This window comes from Dermochelys coriacea, chromosome 18 (genome assembly GCF_009764565.3).
Source record: "Dermochelys coriacea isolate rDerCor1 chromosome 18, rDerCor1.pri.v4, whole genome shotgun sequence".
Taxonomy (NCBI): Eukaryota; Metazoa; Chordata; order Testudines; family Dermochelyidae; genus Dermochelys; species Dermochelys coriacea.
Genome location: NC_050085.1, coordinates 18,960,076 through 18,984,090, shown reverse-complemented (window position 1 = coordinate 18,984,090; position 24,015 = coordinate 18,960,076). Strand labels below are relative to the sequence as shown.

General features: G+C 44.8%; 1 protein-coding gene across 1 annotated transcript in view; it reads left to right on the top strand.

The window, feature by feature from the left end:
* Positions 1-18,119: 18,119 nt before the first annotated feature.
* The window catches only part of TTC34 (tetratricopeptide repeat domain 34), a 42,932-nt gene continuing 37,036 nt past the window's right edge, over positions 18,120-24,015 (top strand). The window contains exons 1-2 of the mRNA XM_038376918.2: positions 18,120-18,216; positions 20,898-22,563. Of these exons, the coding sequence (XP_038232846.1) occupies positions 20,960-22,563 (1,604 nt within the window). The 5' untranslated portion in view covers positions 18,120-18,216; positions 20,898-20,959. The remainder of the gene's footprint in view (positions 18,217-20,897; positions 22,564-24,015) is intronic.

The following is a 24,015-nucleotide window of genomic DNA, read 5'->3' as shown; positions in this document are numbered from 1 at the left end:
ACATACTCTTCATTGCCCCTGGAGGCCCTGTGCCTCAAAGACACCCCTGTGTGTCACAATTCCTGCTCTCCTTCTCCCGTACTCATGCAGGGTAATAACTTCCTCCTGGCCTACCCCCGCAGCAGGTTACAACATTGGCCTGAGTAGCCGAGAGTAATGAGTGTGAGAAGAGCGGAGCCAAGGATCCACTCATTCCCCATCCGCTCCTCAGAGGGCATGAGCAGCCCCATTTACTTCTAGAGCTAAGGTATGGGTGGGGTAGGCTAGCCCATGCAGGGCATGAGGAATGGGGTTTCACTCCCTCTGACTGCCATTCTCCAGAGCGCAGTTCAAGGTACAATCTAACTCTAGGCTCATGACCGCAGGAGGAGACCATATGGAATGGTTGATTTGGGGGATGACTAAATTAAGAGTTGAGCGATTTGGCTTTGAAGCAAAGGCTTGAATAAAACCTTAGGAAGGGGCTGGAGCAGGGAGGATGGCTTCTCAGTGGAAACCCTGGTATCCGAACTCACTCAAAAAGTTTCAAGTTAAAGTTAAAAGGAAGTCATGTTAGCAGCGGGCTCGTCTATCCCACCTGTGCCTGCCAAGCAGTATTTCAAGCTTCCTTGCGTTGTGTTTTTTATTTAATTTTCCAGCGAACACACTCTTTTATCATCCGGAACCATGAAAGTAAATTAAGAAGAAATGGTTTTCTTTCAATTAGGCTCACAGTTGCTTTGAGTAACTGCCTATAATTCTATTTAATGAAAAAATAAAATCATTATTCCACTTCTCCCAGTGCTCTGTGACAAGCGCACAGACGGGCCCCATTAGTGGGTACCGTAGATTTATTTAATTAGAAAAATATTTTGTTTTCTCCAATTCTTAAAAAAGGAAAAGAAAAACCCTCCAGGCACAAAATTAATCAAATCTGTTACCTAGTGCTTAATAACTTATAAACTACAGGCATCTATCAATCTATAGGTTTGTTTTCCCCACTGTTTTAGTATTTACATCCTAGTACAATGAACAGGCTGTTGTCTTAAATGTTCTATTTCTTCTTTGCCATCCCAGTCCATGCAACAGACAAGACCAGAGATCAAAGGATATGCTCAAGGTCCCACATTTGGATCCAGGATGGAATCTATCATTGGAACAGGACTAAGTTGAGGATAATGTCTGACAGCAGAGAGGGGGCCACCTTGGAGGATTCAGATCTGGCTACTGATTTCAAACACCCACACAGGTCTGACCGTTATGTACCCAGCTCATGGTTATTCTCTGCTTCCCCCATTTGCAGTAGCCACCTGCCTCATCTCATACATAAAATGTAAGCTGTTTGGGGCAAGGGCTTGTTTGGGCTGTGTCTAGAACAGTGGATTGAGCCTCTAAACACGATCACAATAGCGAGGAATGAAGACAAGCATGTGGTTTGGGCCAAGGAAGGAAGGAAAAAAGAAAAATGTTGATGTTTACTTCTCTTTAATCTCCTCTTCTTTTGACTGCTGGGGAAAGGAGCATGTGCACACGGTGTGCTGTGGGGGCAGGTTATAACAGCTGCTCCCTGCTCTGGAAGGCTGCATGTGAAGGGTCAGCAGTGCTGCAACTGGTGGCCAGAAGAAGGAAGTGTCCATAGCACAGTCCTGCCTCTAGGAACAAGGAGGACACGTCAAAGGGTGTCGCAGTGGTTGTCTGTCAGACCAGGAGCATTGGTGAACAACCCCAAAGGCAACGACTGCCTAGTTGGGTTTCTAACAAGGGCATGTGTGTACAGAGGCCAGCTCTCTGGTGGAATTGGGGTGACGCAAATGAGTAGCCAGTGCAACTAAATTAGATTCTTTATTCAAGCAGACTCCCAAAGGGCCTGATCCAAAGCCCAGTGAAATCAATGGGAGTCCACAGTGCTCCCACCATCTCGTTTTTCCTCCCTGTCCTCACTCCTTCCTATAGCTCCCTCTGATGTTCTTCTGGATGTATTCACACCTCGGCTCAAGTGGCAGAGAAGAGGAGGACTTAAGGGCCCAATCCCACAAACTCGTACTGCTTTATTTAGCATATAGTGCTTCTTGAAACCAAGTGTTTGCAGGATTAGGTCCAGAACTGGTTGAGTAAATATGTTGCTTTAGAAATCTCCACACCAGCTAGCCGGGATACCACAAGGGGTTTATTAACAATGCCAACCAAGGGCTAGAGCCCTATTGTGGTAAGCACTGTACAGGCTCAAGGCAAAGAGTGCCCCAAAGACAATATCAGGCCAAGACAAAAAAGCAAACAAATTATGCTTCTAGGAACAAAAGATCCAGGCTGATTGGCTCATCAAGATGGCCCCTGCTAAAGTGCTAACAAGAGAAAGAAAACTCCAGGGTGGATTCTATAGCAAAGCTGCCTCTGGCTTTGTGCTAGGTGTCAGAGAGGCTTTCTCCGGGTATTTACAGGCTACTGGAAACAATCCACTGAGCACCTTTATCAGCATCTCATCTCTTTTCTTAAATGATTATTCTATTTGCTGAAGCATAAATGCCCTTGAAGAGGAAGTTTAAACTGGGATGCTGAACCCCTGAGCTGTCGTTTCGAGCCTTTAAATTAAAATAGAGATGCTCATCCCGGGTTCGGTAACAAAGAAAACAGTCAGCAGCACTGACTACGTGGGCTGATCAAGAACATGTGGAACGTAGTGTGGGATGCGCTCTGGGCATCGGATGCCGTTCTGGAGGGCACCACACCTCGCAAGGAAGTGTTGTGGGCCACTGACTGAGGAAACACACGCCAGGCCAGAGCCTCGGCTAGTGTAAACCAGAGACGCTCCCTTGACTTGCACATTGGCCTCAGTGGGCTGCTCTGATTTCCCCCAGATGAGGATCAGATTCATACCTTCTTGCATGATGCAGGAAAGTCTCCATTTCTCAGCATTTAGCTGACTCTTTATCCAGCGATAATACATTACAAAATGCAAAAGGATGTGTCTAGATGAATTATATTCCTCTTCTTCCCACCCTTCATACATCATTTACCTTCTCAGAATGTAAATTCTTTGGCACACAGGTCATCTTTGTCTATATTCATAGGGCAGGGCCTGGGCCTGACTGAGGACTCTGGGCATTACCCTAACATGAAGGTGCATAATAATATTTTAATTTAGTGCTCGTGAAAGGTGCCAGCTTGTGAGCTGTGGAAGATAATGTCATCTGTTCATTAACAAATCAGGTGCATCACAGACATCAGCAACACAACCTTCTCTCCCTGACACCTCGTGCCAGCCCTGAGAGATTAGCCCTAGAATTGAGAGGGTAATTCAGCGGCCAACCCATTCAGTTCTTGGCCTCTTTGAAGAGCTAAGGAGGCAACATGATACAGGCAACAGGGCCGCAGACTGGGAGTCAGGGGATCTAGGTTTGCTTCCCAGGTCTACCACTAGTGCAGCATGTGACCTTGGGCAAATCTCTGCACCTCAGTTTCCCCATCTGTACAGTGAGGATAATAAAACCCACCTTTACAAAGTGGATGGACATCTTGGGATGAAAAGTGCTGTGTATTAGCACAGTGCTTGGGGGTGGGTTTCTTGTGACATTCAATTATACCTGCCCACAGTAGACCAAAGCCACTAGCTCATTACACAGATGCCAGTGAACAGCTACAACTGATCTTGAATGGATTCAAACTCCTAATGGTCTCAACAGAAGAGACCAAAATTAGGAGTCAGAGCCTGGACACAGTGAAGTCAATGGCAAAGCTTCCTCTAGCTTGAACTGGACCAGGAGTTAACATTTACACTTCATTACAGACCCATACCTCAGGCCCATTTAGGGTAGTATTCTGTTAATGGGAACAGGACACTTATGAATACAAAACTGGAGATCGCCTGAGTGTTCTTCAGAGATGTTCTGCACTGATCATCATAATTTACATGGTCCTTGAAAGTGACAAAATACTGGCTGAATTTCTAGATCCTAATTCAGGACGAACCAGCTCACCTAGCACAAGTTCTTTGGAAACCTTCACCCAAATTCCAGACCACAACGGTTGTGAGGTGCATACAGTTCCGTTAACCCCTTCTTCACCTGTTATTTTCCATTTTTGAGTCCCAGCTAAACAATAGAAGCTGATCTGATAAGAAATTCCATTATTATGATATTTCCCAACCGATTGAAAGTAGAAAAGAGTAGACATCCCACAAGAGGGCCTGATTTTCTGAAATTCTGCCCCCAGGCTACTCTGTACACACACACACACACACACGTGGCTTAAGCCCATTGAAATACGCTTCGATGAGGAAGCCACGCTCCTGCTTGAGCTGAATTTGATCTGGGAAATTTCAGAGAGTCACCCCGCACCGTGAGTCATGTGAAACGAGAGAGAGTGAGATCAGACGGGCAGGCCAGTGATGCCCCACAACACAGATTTAGAAGAGGACAAAATAAATTAATTTCCAAGTCTGAAAAGAATTGGAGTCTCAGGTTTCCACGACAAACCCCTCTGTTCTGACCATCACATTTAGGCTCTGGCGACCAGTCATTTGGTGCAAATTCTGTGAGCAAAACTCCCAAGCCCCATAAGGTAACAGCTTTCTGCTTTTGTGCTGGCTCCAGCTTAGCCACACAAAGGAAAGATTCAGGATTTCCAAAGGTGACTATCCGTATAAACACAAACGGTACATTGGTACCCTCTACTGGTAATGGTTTAGAATGACAGAAGGATGAAATTCAGAGAGAATTACTTACAGTACAATCCAGGCTTGAAAAGAACAGACAATCACTTTATCCCAAAGCTTTAGAGCTTGTTATTTAATTGTATAAATTCAGATCTTCACACACCATAAAACTAGGGTATATGAACTGGCATCAATTTTCTCCACCAGGAATTTATTCTCCATTTACTACGGATTTACAATGTCAATCAATTCACATATAAGGGATTTTTCTGTCCGTTAGGGTATCTATACTATACTCTTATTATGGTATCAAAGCACCTTATTTACTTGTATATGCAACCCCTGTATCTTTATTCCAGATATATAATCCCATAACACAACCCACTGAAAACAGTTAAGTACCAGTTTGTTCTCAAAATTAATGTTGGCATGTTACAATGTGAGCATCTAGTGATATTACCCATTAGTTTAAAATTGCTTAAACTATTTATCCCATCACTTCTTCTGCGAATGGCCTATTTGAAATGCCTTTCCAGTAGCCGCAAGCAGAAACTGCACTATCCCCAAGCTTTGTGTTGTTGGGTTCTAATTATTGTTATTTTTCATTTGTATTATGGTGGTGGCTAAGGATACTTTTTTCTTTCAATGGCAAAGTCACTTGGTGCTACTTTACATTCACACTCAGAACTCATGACAGAGTTTTCCCTAGAATCCAGCATTCGGTTCTCCAGTTTGGGAACAGGTCATGATTCCAAAATGATTTGTATCATTTAGACACTGCAAATGAATCTGCCCTAGAGAAAAACATCAGAAACCTCTCTAACTCCACAACTCTTCAGGCTGGCTGCTGCTCAGTGAGTAGCAATTCTCAGTCAAAACCTGTGACCCCCTCAGCTGCACTTACACTTACTAAAAGAGGGCACTTGGCAAAGTACTCCTGCAGTGACTATCTCTTCACCCACGCACAGGTGCCTCCCCAAAACTCCATTGCTCCTGTGACTGTGGAACCCCTGGCTGAAATATGCACCCTGCCACCTGGAGCACCCTGGCATGGATCCTTCAGCCGGAAGAAGGAAGCATGATCCTGGTAACAGCTGTGAATGGTGCACAGAAACAGGTGAAGGGGACTTTATCTTCTCATTTTCTGAGCATGGTGTTGCCTCCAGATGCCCCCAAAGGGCAAGACTGCTACTGAATGCAGTTCAATACACAGTCAGCCAATAAGGTCAAAATGGAGTAACACCAGGGCATTTGAGCCAATAATGTTGTGTAACATGTTACCTTTAATAACTTTTGCTATTTCCAAGGACTGAGTCACTAGATTCCTCTGGCACTCAAGCAAGCAGAATTCTTGAATCTGGTTTAAGCCTGCAGTGAAATGAACTTTGTGGGATTTGGCAACAGGCCCTAATGGACCGTGGCCCCTGTCAGATACCAAACCTCCCAGTCTAACACCACGGTTCCTCTGCAGCCAAATGCTTTTATGCTATTGCAAACAAATATCTCCATCACCCCTTCATCACGTTAGTTCATTTGATCAAGAAACAAAGCCCTCTTGGCAAATTAACATGGAAAAATCTCCCAGGGCAACCGTTTATTCATTACGTAAGCAACAGGGAGAGTTCCCATCTGGAGATCATTACCTAGCAAGAAGGTGACCAGAAGCATAAAGGCCCACAGGAAAGCTCTATCTAGTCTTCATCTGACTATGGAGGTAGGGTTTACAAGTTTATTAATTCAATTATACAACCCATTCCAGATTTTATAGGAGATCCACTGCTTGCAAAGAAAGGACAGGTTGGGTGTTTTAGCTAGTTCTGTCAAGATGCTCAGCTGGAGTAAAAATGGGGTAGCTGCAGTGAGGTCCAAAGCCCCGATATAGATATATATCCTCCTGGTCAGAAGCCCACTTAAAGATAACAAAGCAGAAACAATGAAAGAAGACTTCCCAGCAAGTTAACAATGCCTAGAAATGGGAGACAAGGGAAATGTTGGCAAAGAAGGTCTCCACTTCAAGATTAATACTAAACGGAACAAGCCTTACATGAATTCCTAGGAGGAAGCATGGCTGGGGCCAGGAATTACATGTTCTGCCTTTCACTCTCACTTCCTTACTGCACACACAGTTGTGTATGTCCAAAACACAATTGCATGTGGGTTTGTGCACACACACCATACTGGATAGAAAGTTTCAGATCAGTTGAACTATGTCAGACTATCTAGCAACTGCCCACAAAAGATAACAGACTAATACTGCCACAGTGGCCAGAGATTCCCCTTCAGCTCAGGTTCTAGGGAGCCTAGGATTTTTAAAGACAAAACTTACATGTTTTATCCCTGCAGATAGCCATGAAGAATATGTGGCCACTGCACATAGCACATTGATGGTCCCTGGCATTGTTATACTTTGCATTAGGCAAAGCCTTTAGTCACAACAACAAGAAATCCATGCAGGAAAAGTCACCTGTCTGAATTCCCTCTTTCCCACCAAGGAATATCAGTTCTCTACCTAACCACACAGGGTCCAGGCCAGTAGGCACTTCAAACTCAGAGTTTCCACTCAGGTCAGCTCCACATCAGGGGTAACAAAAGTACAATGAAACATCCAACACAAAAGATCCTTCTGCCCCATCTTGGGCTATTCCTCATCGCATGCCTGACACTCCATCTTCAGACACCCCCCAGTCTCAATAGTCCTTACATCAGACTCATACACCCCTTCCTCAGGGCTGGGAAGGGAATCCAGACTCACTCTCAGCTTTGGCTCAGGGACCTTGTACGAAGCAGCTAAATCTGCTACTTCAGCCACGCTGCTGTTTGCCTGAGCCACTTCCTACCACCAAGCCCCTTGTGCAGCTTCCTTGCAGCCTGTGCTTAACACAACCGCTCCTCTGGTCCCCAGGTCTCTGCTGTCTCCCTAGATCCTCCCAGCTCCTTCCTCCTCTGCTGGAACACCAACCTCTTAGGACAGGCTCTCTGTGCCTTGTCCCCTTTCCAGGCCCCACCACAAGGTTTAATTCCATCCCTGGGGCCTTCTTCAGTTTTCCTTCCCAGACAGAGGGCAGCCCTTACCTCCTCTCTCCTGGGTATCTCTCCTGGCCCACCCCTCTGTAGCGTTCACTTCTTCTTTTGTGAAGAAGCCCCAGCTCCTGCTCAGCCAGGGGAAATAACAAATCAAGCCTGGCACCTGCAGGAGCAGCCAGGTGGACTAATTGGGCTCTTACTTGACTGTTATCCTTTTGTTCCCCTGTGTGAGGTAGATACCTCATCACATACACAGAGAAGAGCAATGCCAGGTAACCCGACAATGCCCCCTGCCTTAGTGTAGACTAAATGGGGGCACGTGGCACTAGCAATGTGACCAAACTGGGCTAATTATTTCTCCTTCGTATTAAACCCATCCGCATTGTAATGATAATAATAATAACAGCAACTAGAGCTGGTTGAAATTTTTCCATTGAATATTTTGTATTAGAGATATGAAAAATGACCTTTTTTTTACACAAACATTTGTGCAGAAAATACTGGTTTCTTTCTAAAATTTCCCTTTTTTGAGGGGGGAGGAGAGAAAAAAACCTGAAAAATCAAAATATTTTGGTTTGCAGCTTTTCATTGAAACACTAGAAAATGTCTGCAAATAATATTTTCAAAAAATGCAAGTTGTTGGTCTAATTCTTTCACAAATTTTCCCAGAAAATACCTTCCACAGAAAGATCTAATTGCTTCTCTCTTTTTTCAGATAAGGAAACTGAGGCAGAGACCTATATGACTAGCTCTAAGCCACATAGCACGTTAGTGGCTGAGAAAGAAGCAGAAATCAGAAGTTTCTGGATAACAATCCCAACCCTGCCTCTTTCATAATCAATTGCTTTCAAGGAGGAAAAAAGCCTCAAAGCTTTCCATCAAATAAAAAAATTTCTTTGTTATTAAAGAGTCTAACCAGCCACTTTGTGACATTTGCCTTCCGGCTTTTTATTTGGTCCCTAAACCCCCCTGGATATGACCCACAAGGAGGCATTACTGGCCACCATTTTCAGAAGAGCCTAATGAACTGGAAAGCTTTGATTGCTAGATGCCCAACTTGAGAGACTGCAAAAGGCCCTGATTTGTGCAGCACGAGTGCTCAGCACTTTCTGAAAATCTGGCCCCTTTGAAGGGCGGGAAATGATTTTGGAAAATCTTGGCCCAAATTTCAGTGTTTATGTCTTATCCCAAAAGTGACATTCCCGTTCGTGTCTGCCCTCTTAGGCATTGGCTTAGCATTGACACACAGGGAAGAACACATCTGCCCAACCACTGCGTGCACATTCGGAAGAAGACCTATTCATCCCCTGTGCTGATATGTAGCAAGCACTAGCAAATCAAGGCAGAGTGTACCAGCTAAGCTGTTGGATTGATCAGGGTTTTCCATGTGCAACCCTGGCATTGGCTGTGCTGTAAAATATGCCAGGCTATAGCCATTGAGAATGCATTGATCTGCTGTGCTGCCATATGTATGTGCAGTAAGAGTCCTTAGGGGGACCAGGGTTCAATACCCCAATGGGAAGCTATTGCTTTATGTGGGGCACCTAGGATCTCTGGCTCTAAAAGTACAGACCTCGACATCCTCAGCTACTACATGCAACTCTATCAGCCAAGGCTGTAATAGGCTCATCAATCTCCACATATGGCCCATCCATCAGGAGAGGGGGACAGAGCTCCACACTGAGTGGGTGTGGACTACACAGGCACATCCAATGTATCTAACATGATGCTGACTAGACGAGGCATCTCCCAGCAGTCTGCCAATCAAATGACAGCAAAAAGGACCAGTAACAGCACAGTTAACAGACAACTGTCACTGAGGCCCAAAGTCTCATGGTTCTATATCCTGTTATCACAAAAGCACCAAACTCCGCTATGGCCTATTGATGGTTGTAAATGAACTGTTTGTTTTCCAACATGTAGAAGTAGGCCAGTTTCTCCTTAGATGCTGAGAAAGCCCTCTACCTACACAATCCCTGCTTGTAAAATGAAGCCCGAACCCCTGAGATGCATGTGTGTGTCTGTGGGTAATCCAGGTCTCCCAGTTCTAAGCACAGCGCTGTGTCTGGAAACGACACTGAAAAAACATTCTCATCTGACTTCATTAATCTAACTCTTGCTCATGTATCAAAGAGTGGCACATTTTCTTGTAAAAATGATTAAGCTGCTAATTAAGCTGTTTATAACTTGTTTCCCCAGTCGCTAATGATAATTAACATGCAAATTAGCTGAGGGAGGAGAGGCACAGGGGTCCTCAGTTCATTACCAAGTTAATTACTGTTTGCATACTTAAACGTTACAGTTATAAATGGTGGCATTTAATGTAATGGGCAAGATGATAATTATACCAACGACATTTTGAAAAGTCATTTCGCTGTATGTTATTTTTTCTGGGTGATTAATGTTTCCATGCCTGATTGATAAACTTAGTTCAAACCAATATAAGTTGGGAACATCGTATAACCAAATCAGTTACCCCCAACAGTCACCTGCTGTTGTATCCCCGTTTGGTTATAAAGTTGCAGCGTGGGGAAAGAGTGAGAGAAAATGTTTGGAAGTGCAATATTGAAATGTAAGGAGTAACATAGGTTGATTAACACCAATTCCTCACCCTCTGATCTTGCAGTGCTCAGATGAGTGAGTTTTCAGAGGAGTACCCAGTGTGGGGTTGTAAACATGAGCCTTATTTATGTTGAGAATAACGTCCAGAAGCCACACCTGAGCTTAGGGCCCCCTTGTGTGCGCACGAATTCACACACACATGAGTATGCCCCAGAGAGCTTACTATCTGAATAAACAAGACAGGCAAAGGATGGTAGATATGAAAGATTACTCTCCCCATTTTGCAGATGGGGGAATGGAAGCACAGAGAGATTAACTGCCTTGCTCAAGGCCACACAAGAAGCCTGTGGCAGATCCAGGAGTTAAACCCATTCTTCCAAGCCCAAGCACAGTGCCTGAACCACAGAGCAAAACCTTCCTCTCCATTGACTTCCACTGGAGTTGTAGGTGCTCAGCAGTTCTGAAAATCAGGCCCAAACTAGATAGATAAATGCCAGGTACAAGGCTCTGAGGTTCAATTCATAAAAGTCCTTCAATGTCTGCATATTTCTCAGTCAGTGGGAGCAAGACTGGCCCAGAATTTCTCACGTCTGCAGAACTGGATGGGAAATGCCACTGGAACAGGTCAGATCATGAGATTTCAAACAGGAATTTCTACATACATAGATTTTAGAGCAGCGGGGATTGAGAGGAAGAAAGGAGTGGGGAGCGATGACTGTGGAGGGGCCAGTCCATCTGTAATGCACTTTATGCTTCCCCGAAACATCAGGTGAGTCATATCACACGGTGGGACGACCCAGGCTTCCACACTCTGGATCATGTTTTACAAAAACTATAAAGAGATGAAAAACTGACCACTGGCTGAATAGAGGGTTAATGGAATGGTCCATTCCATAGAGACAAGGGAGGCTCAGAGAATTAGATGCTCATTTTTTTCTTCTCAGCCTTGCTCCTGGAATGCAAGGTGGTTAGAGATGATCACTGATTATTGCTAAGCCTTGCCAGGACACCCAGGAACTAAAAATGTTGCCCCTTGCCAAAAGTCAGCAACCACATGCAACTGCATCAAATCAGCATGAGTGTCACTGAGCAGTTGTTATCAGAGTCTATGGAGACACTGGGACCAAACGAGGGGCCTTCTTCCAAGCTCAAACCCCTCTCCTTACCCAGCTTGGATGAGAAGGGCTTCCTCCCTGGCTGGGTAGGAGCTCTGCTTCGCCCCCATTAGCACTGGGAAGCAGGGAGCTAAGTAATGTATCACTGTCCCCCATAGCTCCATCCCAAACAATGACTACACCAGCAAAGCCTTTGGGGTGACCCTCAGGGGCTTGTGCTGTTGTTTTTTAATCTCCATAATATTAATAAAAGGGTTACTTCTCTCTAAGAGAGTGACCATAACTTTCTTGTAATCTTGTTCAAATGCTCTTACCAGTACATCCTTTCATCCCTTGCTTGGATCATATGCATTATAATTGTAATTAGGCTAAAGACATGGGTTACTGGGCAGTTGCATAGAGAAATAGTAAGGGGCTTCTGCTTTTCTTCTCCCCCACCCATCTATGTATAGCTATAGATATATATATCAGTTTTATTTCATGTACTGACTCATTTGTGATTAAATATACATAAGGAACAGGAGTGCTGGGGTCAGCTGACAGGGCAAAAACAGGTGGTGGGAGCAGAGCACTTTGAATGGGACAAGTCATCCAGTAAAGACCACTCCTACCGGGCTTTACTGAAGTGTAAACAGCACAAAAAGTTTTAAAACATTGCAGAGAAATTGGGGTTGAGTCATGAAATAAGACTTCTCCTTTCTGTAACAGCTTTCAGCTGAGGATCTCAAAGCACTTCACAAACATTGATTGGGTTGCCTTTAAAATGCCCCAGGGCTGTATTGTTCTCCCTGTTGTTCTGACGCATAACTTGGTGCACAGAGGTAAAGCAGATTTCCCAGCAGCAACCAGCAAGTCAGTGGAAGAAAAAAGAAGAGCTGATCAAGACAAGGAACTTCCAATATTTCAACCTTTGGTTTTGTGCTGAAATGAAACATTGAGTTTTGATTTTCCCAACAGAACATTTTGATTTCAGCAAAACTCCATTTTCTGACAAGAAAATATTTAATTAAAAAAAATTTTGGCCAGCCCTGCCAAGAATACACCTCCAGAGTCTTGACTCCTAGTCTCCTGCTCTAACAGCACTAGCAAGAGGGGCATGGAGATTTCAGGGTGCAGATTTCCTTGACAAGAAAGGAGTTCCCTAGCTCAGTTTTACATACAAGTTCCCCCCAATCTACTTCTCAGGGTAGGCAGTGAGCACGGAACTGAACACACTTGGGGATGAAATTTCATCATCTGGCTTCAAAGCTGATGACATCCAGCAGAGGCTCTTGACTTCAGTGTCATGAGCTCTCAGTCACCTAGCATCTATTATTCAATACAGGCCAACTCCTTCTCTCCCTGACACCAGAGTCACTCCATTGTTCTCAACCCTCACATAGGTGAAGATGAAAGCAAGATTTGGCCCCTTGACTCTAAGCAACACAATTGATAATCTCAGTCTAACAGGTCACAAGTCATTTTTGGGGTGTTTTCTTTTTCTAAATGTAGCTCATTGCTCCTAGGTTACAAACTCTTGCACCAAGCAAGGAACTCCTATCTTTCCTTGAATTTTGCACCCTTCATGTCACATAGATGCAATTTTCAAGCTACCCTGATTCACAAGTTAGCTAAATCTTATGTATTTAAGTTCTTCAGTCTTTCCTCCTCAGTCCATTCCTCTGCACACACTGTTCATCTTTCTCGCAAATACATAGGGGACATACTATATGTTTTTGTACTACTAATGCTGAACACATACACAGGAAGCCTCGTTCAGGTCCTGAGGGTCTAGTTCACCACTAATGTGACACTAAAGTAGGGTGACCAGATGTCCTGATTGTATAGGGACAGTCCCAATTTTTGGGTCTTTTTCTTATATAGGCTCCTATTACTCTCCATCCCCATCCCGATTTTTCACATTTGCTGGCTGGTCACCCTACATTAAAGTGCTTTCAGAATCCCCTAAAGTCAGTGGGATTCTTTCCCTTGTCTTCAATGGGCTAAGGACTAGACCCCCAAAGCTTTCTCTGTCCCTCCCCCTCTCACTTCCGTGTATGTATTTAGTGCCTCTCCATACTCCTGACAACCTCCATCTAAGCTTCAAAAATCTTCTGAAGACCCACCTCGTCGGTATAACAATGACTGTGTCACTGTCACCTTCTAGTGGCCACATTCTCTAGAAAGGACAAAATGTAGGAGCAGGATTTTATAATTGTACTATAAAAATAGAGATACTAATGTATGTCTTGATTTCATTTTACCAGCCACCCTTTTTGAATAGAAGAAAGGAATGACCCTCTGGGACATTGGTAGGACTGCATTTGACAGACTGCCAGTGTCTGTACTGATGTTAAGGCAGGGACAGACCAGAACAATCCTTATGACTGATTACGGTTACGCTTTTGTTTTAGGATAAGTTATAATGTCTACTATGGTTTCCTTATATGTATTACAAATTAGGCACTCTAGTTAAATATACATTTCTTTGTTTTAAGGTTTAGTAAGTAAGAGACAGGATCTTGTATTGTGTCTATGTTAAGGAGATTCAAAATAAACTGACACTGTTTGTATTCTCAAAGGTCTCTGTAAAAGACTGTTTGTGTGAACAGGAATGTATGCATCAGGAAAAGATAAGGTGTGAAGGCCATTGTTATAGCCAGCTGGTCAAGGAAGGAGTGAAGAGACTTAACAACAAGAGAATCATCAACGTGCATCCATAATGAAGGAAGGGCAGATTGACTGGCACCCCTAAAGACAGCACAATCGATTAAATTGGAACCAGGACAGGATGGCCCTCTTGGAGGTGTTTTGGAAGATGCATCAAAAGATACACCAATTAAGAAGTAACCGGTCACAAACTGACATAGCAAAATCCATAGACTTCAACAGAGAAAAAAGACTTTAAGAACAGGGTGTTTTGCCATGGGACTTTGGGTTCGTCTTGCCACACTCCAGGAGCATCAGATCGCCACTGACAGAGCCCTGCTCCCCTCTACAACCAATCTGGCTGGCCACTAGATTAATCCAGACTCTGGACTGGTAACTATAAACATCGACTGGCAGGACTGTGTGCATTGTGTGTGTGTGTGATTGAAAAGCATTGCTAACTGTTGTATTCTCAATAAATGTGGCGTGCTGCCTTCTCCCCTATAAAGATCCTGTGTGCTTCTTATAAGTATAACAAAAAGCCCTACAACCAGTAACAACTGAAGTATTAGAGGCCCATATTTCTGGTCCCAAAGATCATGATGTTTTATCCACACTCTCATCCATGTCTGTAGCATGTAGATTTATTATACTGTCTACAATATGCATCATGGAGTTCTATTGTTTCTCCTATAATGCTTCTGTTGTGCCTTTGGCTTGTAACCCCTCTAGGCAGGGTGCTGTTATATATAGCCCCAGCTTTGTCCAGCATTGTGGACACTCCAGAAATAAATACAATTATTATCATAATAACTTCTTATTAGCACCCAGCCTGCATCTTTAAGGAGGAAGGTAATTCCATCCACATGCTGCTGAACAGCACTCTTTTCAAGGGCACTCCAGCTAGCATGCCATCTGTACTCCCTACCTGCTCCAGCCCCCTTTAAAAATTTATCACCTGGCTACAACAACAGGAGAAGCTATTGTAATGTATTTAATATTTAACTAGTGTTTGGATAAACAGTCTTCTTGCTCTTTCTCTTTGTTGGTTTGAGCATTTGCATCACAGTAATTCTTTACCATACAGGAGAAGCAGCATGATCCAGTGTCCTGGACACAGGACTCGGAGCCAGGAAACCTGAGGTCTATTTTGGCCCTTCACTCAGTATCTGATGCTGGACAAGTTGCTTCACCTATTATTCCCTCCTATCTTTTGCCAGTCCTATCCACTTAAATTGTTAAACTGTCTCTTGTTATAAGAAAAGGAGTACTTGTGGCACCTTAGAGACTAACAAATTTATTTGAGCATAAGCTTTCGTGAGCTACAACTCACTTCATCGGTTGCATTCAGTGGAAAATACAGTGGGGAGATGAATTATATACGCAGAGAACATGAAACAATGGGTTTTATCATACACACTGTAAGGAGAGTGATCACTTAAGATGAGCTATTACCAGCAGGAGGGGGAGGGGGAGGAAGAAAACCTTTTGTAGTGATAATCAAGATGGGCCATTTCCAGCAGTTGACAAGAACGTCTGAGGAACAGTGAGGGGTGGGGGTGGGGGAAATAACATGGGGAAATAGTTTTACTTTGTGTAATGACCCATCCACTCCCAGTCTCTATTCAAGCCTAAATTAATTGTATCCAGTTTGCAAATTAATTCCAATTCAGCAGTCTCTCATTGGAGTTTGTTTTTGAAGTTTTTTTGTTGAAGAATAGCCACTTTTAGGTTGAGCCTCTGATAGTGTGGCTGATGTGCTTAGGCCCTATGATGGTGTCCCCTGAATAGATATGTGGACAGAGTTGGCAACGGGCTTTGTTGCAAGGATAGGTTCCTGGGTTAGTGGTTCTGTTGTGTGGTGTGTGGTTGCTGGTGAGTATTTGCTTCAGGTTGGGGGGCTGTCTGTAAGCAAGGACTGGCCTGTCTCCCAAGATCTGTGAGAGTGATGGGTCGTCCTTCAGGATAGGTTGTAGATCCTTGATGATGCGTTGGAGAGGTTTTAGTTGGGGGCTGAAGGTGATGGCTAGTGGCCTTCTGTTATTTTCTGTCCTGTAGTAGGTGACTTCTGGGTACTCTTCGGGCTCTGTCAATCTGTCAAACCTCCACTGTTCCTCAGACATTCTTGTCAGCTGCTGGAAATGGCCCATCTTGATTATCACTACAAAAGGTTTTCTTCCTCCCCTCCCTCTCCTGCTGGTAATAGCTCATCTTAAGTGATCGCTCTCCTTACAGTGTGTATGATAACACCCATTGTTTCATGTTCTCTGTGTATATAAATCATCTCCCCACTGTATTTTCCACTGAACGAATCTGATGAAGTGAGCTGTAGCTCACGAAAGCTTATGCTCAAATAAATTTGTTAGTCTCTAAGGTGCCACAAGTACTCCTTTTCTTTTTGCGAATACAGACTAACACGGCTGCTACTCTGAAACCTGTCTCTTGTTATGTGCATGTACAACACCCAGCACAGTGGAACCCTCATCTCATCTGGTGCTAAGGTTATATTATTTTTTTAAAATTAATGGACGACATTGTCTTTCTCCATGACCTTTGTATCCACGGGACAAGATGTCCCTGGAAGTGATGCCCAGACCAGTGATATGAAATCTCCCTCCCTCGCACAGCAAAGTCAAATTATGGGTAATGGTTTTTGAAACATGGACCACAACCCATCGAGAGCACCAGCCTCATTGTGTTCATTCCCACAAGCTTGAACCACAGTGGAGGAGGGATGAGGCCCATGTATTTGATCAACTCAGCCCTTGCTAATGTGATTTCTATTGCAGAACTGTTCCTTTTTATGCCTTCCGGTCTTTCCTAGCAATATCACCTATGGCCTGATGTGACAGCAGTACTAAATTATTTCTTGATGGCTCATTAGGGTAATTAAAATGAAAGTAATCAAAGCCAAGTAATGGGCAATCTCTTAATAAACTGTCAAAAAATTCTATATTAATCATAGGGAATGTTTTCCCCTTTGAATGTCAAAGAATACAGATCAAGGAAACGTTGGACTTCAGAATCAGTCCTGGTTTAAAGGAACACTGTCAGGCAAGCCACATCCTGAAAAATATTCCTTATCTGTGGCTAATAATGTCAAAAATCCATTGTGCACCATTGAATCTGTTTGCTCCCTTTCCACATTTCATTATTTTGGACAGTGACAATAGAGTGGTCAGTTTCATTTTCTACTTATGTGTTAGGTTCCCTTCCTGGCTGCCCAGCCATATAATGCATATTGTGTTTGCAGTCAAATCCTCCAGGGAATGAACATAAGAACCTAAGAACCGCTATACTGGGTCAGACCAAATGGTTACATTTAAAACAAAACTGTATTTTACTTTTTTCTGTTCATCCTAGATCGAATCTTGAAGTTCCCTCTCCATTTTTCATGGGCCAGATCGCACCACTGACTGCAACAGGCATTTTTCCTGAATAATGACAGGCTGGTATCTTCACAGGAGCCCAAGAAAGGTAGGGAACCAACTCGCTGCAGGATTTGAATGACCCACATTTACAGAGCACCTTACAATATTCAGCAGAAAGGTGCCATATTGTGGCCTGATGCTTCCTCCTCCACAACATTGTGAGCTGCTTCTGCGATGCAGAGCCGTCATGTCAGGGAGCTCAACAAAGCCCCGGTGAATGACTTTGGCCACCGCGACATCACTGCATCACCCAACTCCAGATGGGGAGCAGAAGGGAGACAATGACAAGCCTCTGCCATGACAGTGAAGTAGGAACTGCAGCTAGGTCATAGCTACACCAGCCCAGCTGTAATGTCTAGCTGAGACCAGGTGGGTGAGGTAAAAACTGGGCTCTCTCACCAAGAGAAGCTGATCCAATAAATGATATGACCTCATCCACCTTGTCTCTCTAATATCCTGGGACCGACCCGGCTACAACTACACTGCATGAGACTAGTAGGACAGAGAGATAGAATCATAGGGTTAGAAGGGACCGCAAGGGTCATTAGATAGATAGATAGATAGATCTGGCAGTTCAGGCTTTGAGCCCTGCCACAGTGCCCCAGCCAGGGACTGTGTGCCTGCACTGTGCAGCCATCTTCTGCCTGCGGGAACAGAAGCCTGTGTTAGTGTTTTCCGTCTCCTGGGTAACAGGGCATGTGGCAGGATGAACCGAGCCAGCCAGTTCTCACCCCATCTCTCCCAGCGGCAGTCACCGCTCCTGAGTGCAGCAGCAAGGAATCTCCAAGATCACCCTGCACCTCCACCGCAGCGAGCGTGTTCAGACGTGAGTTCCCAGGCCCTGCTTGTGCCCTTCTCCCCCGCCCTTTGTTTTCTCTGCTCTTCTGTCCCATTGTCTGGGGAGTGAGGCGCTCTGGGTTTGGTGCCTGTCTAACCTTTGTAGATTCCCACCTTTTCGTAGTGGGAGGAGTGAATGTGAGCCCCCCATCCCCGCCAATACCAAAGCTGGGAAGAATCCATGCAGACTTGGCTACTCGTGCCAATAGTCTGACACCCCCCACACACACACACACGCATCCCACACACACAACCCCCCAGCTTCAGAAACAAAGACAGGCTGGAAATTGCCTCCTCCCCTTCCCCGCTTTCTCCCAGCACCCAGAAAAGCAACGTTTGACTGATTTCTGATAGAGGGGAAAAGGCAAACAGTGAGCAAAGCAGTGTGTGCGGGGGGGGGGGTTGTTGGGTTTTTTTATTTCCTAGCATCCAGCTGTCAGAGGGAGTCTGTTGGTGCAGGTGGGGTGAGGAGGGAGGGGGTCAGACAAAGGGATGGGAGGAGCACAGAGCAGAGCAAAATCAGACAGAGCAAACACCAGAATCAGGGAAGGGCATTTGGAAATTTACCCCTCAGGTTATAATTAGTGTCTGGAGACTCCACATGGGGAGCAGCAGTCCATTGTGCTATGTGCTGCACTCACATAAAATGAAAAGACAGCCCCAGCACCAAAGAACTGGCATGCTGAGCATCCACTTTATTTCCTCTTTTAAGAAAAAAATTGTACACACTGAGTTTGGATAATGCAGCAAATGTTTTAGGTAAACAAGTTATAAAAGGCACCAACTACAGGGCCCAAATGGTATCTTCTGTGGCCCCAAGCTGGCTATATACCTATGCACTTGATGGTCATGTAAAAAGGTGCTGTGTACCCTTTGTTCTCACAGAAGCCAATAAGGGATGATGACTTTGTTGAGAGCTGGGGATTCAGAAATTAGACCTGAACTAGTTCACTGATGTGGCACTGGGGCAGTGCATTGTGCTGCTGGGATTGCTGTCTCCGGGATGAGATATGAGACTGGTGTCCCGAAGGCTTGCGCTCTAGGCACGGTGCTGTTTGCAAGAGTAGAGACACTTTGGTGTCGTAGCAGAAAGCTAACTGGGGCAACTGCATGTTGCTTTCCCCAACTCCTCCTGAATGTTCAATATTCATCTTAGGAATCTTCATAGGCCACCCTCACCAGCTCTGGCTGGATCCCAGACACCATCTGGGATGGGAGACTTTGTTTCTACCCCCCAAATGTATCCTTTTCCCTCCTCACTTTATTCCTTCTCTTTCCTATTTCCCTCTTTGTCTTCTGTTTAATAAGAGTCTGTAGCACTGCTGTGAGCCTGTGAACAGAGAGGCAGCAAAAAGCAAGGCCCACAATAACCTGAGGCTGGAACAAGTTTGTCAGGTCTCGGAGTGGCTGATAAGACTAGTGCTGGGCCTGTTTTTCCTGCAGGGTGGATCAATACCAAAGCCAGAATCTGCATTTTCCAGCTTTGCTGTTCTTTTCTTTCCACTTTTGTGAGCATTTATCTTCTTAGGAAACAGGATTGGACTTTCACAACAGCAGCAAAAGCAGCAGCTCCATCCCATCTCAGCTAACTTCTTCTCTTTCCCCCCTTTTCTTGTAAGGTTACTCCCTTCTCTTCATGTGCCAATATATATTTATGCCTGTATCTGTAATTTTCACTCCATGCATCTGAAGAAGTGGGTTTTTTACCCACAAAAGCTTATGCCCAAATAAATCTGTTAGTCTTTAAGGTGCCACCAGACTCCTCGTTGTCTTTTCCCCTATGATTGCCATCTTTGATACCATCTGATAGACTGTCAAACAAGGGGAGGGGAGCCCCTTCTAAAAACTCTCTCCAGCAAAAGGGAAAGGGAACAAGAGATGTTGTTAAAAATGAAAGCCTTGCTTAATACTTTATCTTTCCAATGCTTTAACTATTTTTCCTTGCTTTCTGTATCTTTAATAAAAGGTTTAAATGATTTGTAATGATGGGTTTACCAAACTAAGGTCTCTGCATACCAAACCCTGAACTTCATTTAAAATGGTTTAATGTTGGACAGTGACTGGATTATGTTAACACCTTTGACTCTTTGGGCCCATATGTTCCATCTAAATTAATACAACAGGTCCAGAAGGATGGTTGGGGGAAGGAAGGGAAGAGCCCTCTATGGTTTGGAGGGTAGAGAAAGATGTGCTTGATGGGGAAGGGAGATAGTTGGAAGATGGCAGCAGAGTAATGGTAGGTTTGTTTATTACACAAGTATGTTTAAACACCCCCTCTCCAGTATTTGACTTAAAATATTTCATATATTTTGTCAAATGAAACATAACAACACAATTCAGGATTAAATTCTGAGGGCAAATTTCTCCTGTCTGTTCCACATGCAGATCTGTGTAGCATATTCTGTGCTCCCCGTGATTCTTGTATCCAGCCAAGGTCTACCATCGTATCCTTAGATTGTGAGCACTTGGGGAAGGGACTGTTTTTTGGTTACATGTGCATACTTTTCAGTGACCAAAGTTTTTGCTCTTTGTAGGACTCTGTGACCTTTAAAACATCTGAGGCCCTTGTTTGTGTCTGTCAGCTTGATGGCTTAGAAAAAACAACCCACGAGATACCCACGAGCCTTGGCAACATGCTTAGTTTTAACTGCTCTAATTTCTGTTCTACAGGCACGCGACAGGGTGTGTGTGAAACGACACTTGCTGAAGATGTAAATGCCTCTGTGTTCAGAATGTCAGCTCAGGAGCTTGCCATGCGGCTCTGCAAGGAAGGGGACCAGCACCTAGCTATGGATGAGCTGCCGCTGGCCACGGCTTTCTACATGGCTGCATTCAGCTGCAGTGCACTCCTGGCAGTGCAGAAAGTCAAGTCCCTTGGGAAGGGGCCCTGGGAGAAAGTGATAACTACCCTGGAGACATGGTGCACAGGCAGAAGTCAGATTCCCAGCATACACTGCAACAACTTGGCCATTGTGTCACTCAACGTGGGAATAGCTGCAGCCTTCCTATCCACCCTAAGTCCCAACAACTTGGCTTCCTCTGTATTCAAGCTGGAGGCCATGCTCAGGCAGGGGCGCTATGAAGAGGTGGAGAGCCAGTGCAATGCCCTGCTCAGCACTCCTCCCAAACACTCAGTGGACCTGCTGCTGACAAGGGCTTTGGCACGGGTGCTGTCGGGGACACAATCTGGGAACGGAGTTGTGGACTATATCCAAGCTTTCGTGATGCACCGAGCTGAGACAGTGGCATATCTACGCAGCAGGCAGCGGGAACACCTGCCACTGGTGATCCAGACCTTCTCTGATTACCTTTCAGTGCACCGGGAGTCGGGTCCAGATAGCAGGGCCTTGGATGGCCAGTTGGGTGACTGTTATGACTTCCTTGTTGCTGTGGCACCGAATGGCATCCAGGTATGCCAGGCAGAGGCCGCATACCTCTACGAGAAACACAAATTCAATGACTGTGTGGCAGTTTACAGCAAGGCTATGGAGGCCTTATCTGCTGGTAGCAAGCTCAGAGATGAGAGAGCTTTGGGTGTCCTCCTAGGCCGGGCCGCTGCTTACTTCTCCTTGGGTGGGCGGACACGGGAGATGATGCAGGACTTGATAGATGCCTTCAAGATAAGCCCTGGCCAAGCAAAGCAGCACTTTGATGAGCTTTTCTCATCTTGTGACACTGAGAGGATTAAAGAACAGGCCAGAGCTGTCCTGGATGTAGAGTTTGCAGCCTACAGGGAAGCCGTGCGTACTCGGCCGGAGCTCCGAGATGATGCTGGCAGAGAACTGCTTTCCCCAGTCATCCACACTCTCCAGTTCCTCATTCAGATCGCCCCAGGGTCCAGGCGTGAGCTGAGTGTCCGGCTGGCGGACTGCCAGCTGCTGAGCAGGCATGTCCACAGTGCCCTGAAGATATGCAGCTACCTCTTGGAGTCTGAGCAGAATACTTATTACAACAGCCTCCTGGTCCTGCGAGGGTTTTGTTACCTCCATGCCAATGACTGTCAGCAAGCCCTGCCAGACTTCCAGAAGGTCATCGAGTATGACTCTCCACACCCCAACAGTTGTGTAAAAGCCCTGTGCGGGCGGGGACTTATCCGGATTTTGGGTGGCAGTCCTTACCTCACGGCCCTGGATTATATCACTGCCTGTCAACTGAAATTAGACGAAACCATCCTCACTGTCAAGTCCTATGTGCCCTGGAACCAAAGAGGGCTGCTCCTGAAGGTGCTCCAGGAAGAAGGGCAGAAGATACTCCAGAAAAAACCATCTCCAAAAGGCAGCTCAGCCTTCAAGCAAAAGAAAGGAGGAAGACTGAATGGATTCCTGACAAAAGAAGGGTATGGCTTGGGGGGTTGATTGGCTCAGGTGGATGGGAATGGCATTCAGACCCTTTCATGTCTAGGTCACCAGTTGGTGGGAACCCAGTCTAAACTGGTAATGGGCAAAAGCCATTAACATCTGATGGCTGCTCAGTGTCCTTGATGAAATGAGGCAGAGGGATCTCACTCTGGTTTCTCATGGAGTAGATATCTACATCACAAAAACAATCATTTTTGGTGCTCATAGGCCCCCTCACTGGAAGTCTCAGCAGAGTTCAAGCACTGAATGGGCCATGGAGACAACTCCCCTACGTGCTCTAAAAGAGATCCTACCCGATCAGGGGTGAATGACTGCAGGGGATGCTTGATTTTCTGCTATCTGTGCTGCACCTTTGTTGGAGAATAAGTTCATATCCAGGGCTAGCAGTCTGGTACCATTGTCCAATGCTAAATTAATGAATGTAACACTTAAGAGGGAAAACAAATCAAAGCAGAGTTATGACATCTAAATCCATTTAAGCTTCTGCTCCACTTTCTCCGAGGGAGGGTGCTATAAATAAGATTAGCAGAGCTGGGGGGTTTTTTCAGTTGATTTTTTTAATGAAAAATGGCTTTTTGCAGGAGTGGGGGTGCAAGGGATTGTGAAAAATTGTATTTATTAATAAATTGTCCCCTTTTTCAATCAGGAATTGAAAACCAAAAACATTTGTGTCCAATTTTCAGCGTTTCATCCGAAGAAAAAGAAAATTTCTGTAAAACATTTTCAGAAACCCTATTTTTTTCATTTCTTTCTATATTCTTCCTGGAAAATACTCAACTATTTTCTGACTGGCTCTAAAGATTGGGAAAGAAATGGGTTTAGAAATTTGGTGGCAAATGGAATCCCTCACTCGGACAGCACAGTTTGGCCTATACAGTTGGGGATACTTTAGAAAGATCTCTTATTAATAATACCTAGGTCTATATACTATTTTGCATCAGTAGATCTCAAAGCCCTTTACAAAGCAGGTCACTGTCATTATTGCCATTTTACAAATTGGGAAACTGAGGCACAGAAAGGAAATTACTTCCACATAGTCATCCAATAGACTAATGGCAGAGCCTAGACTTGAGCCCAGATCTCCTGGGTCCTACTCCAGTGTTCTTACAGCAGGAGGCTATCTAACAAGGCTGTTCCCATGTACGTGTTTTATAGCAATTTTTAGCAGGAGAGAGTTCTTCAAATGAGACAATACATGATTTTCTATACCTATTATTTTTATTGTTTGTATTGCAATAGTGTCTAGGAGTCCCCATCCTGGACCTGGACCCTCTTTTGGAGCCATGCTTTCACCTGCATTTATAAGCTCATTTACAAATAGGCATTTGATGGAATGTTTACAATGTGGCTCAAATGTTTAAGTGACAGGAAGTTCTCCATTTCTGGAGACTGTGACGTTTGGCCACCATTTTAATACGTGGCTCATTCAG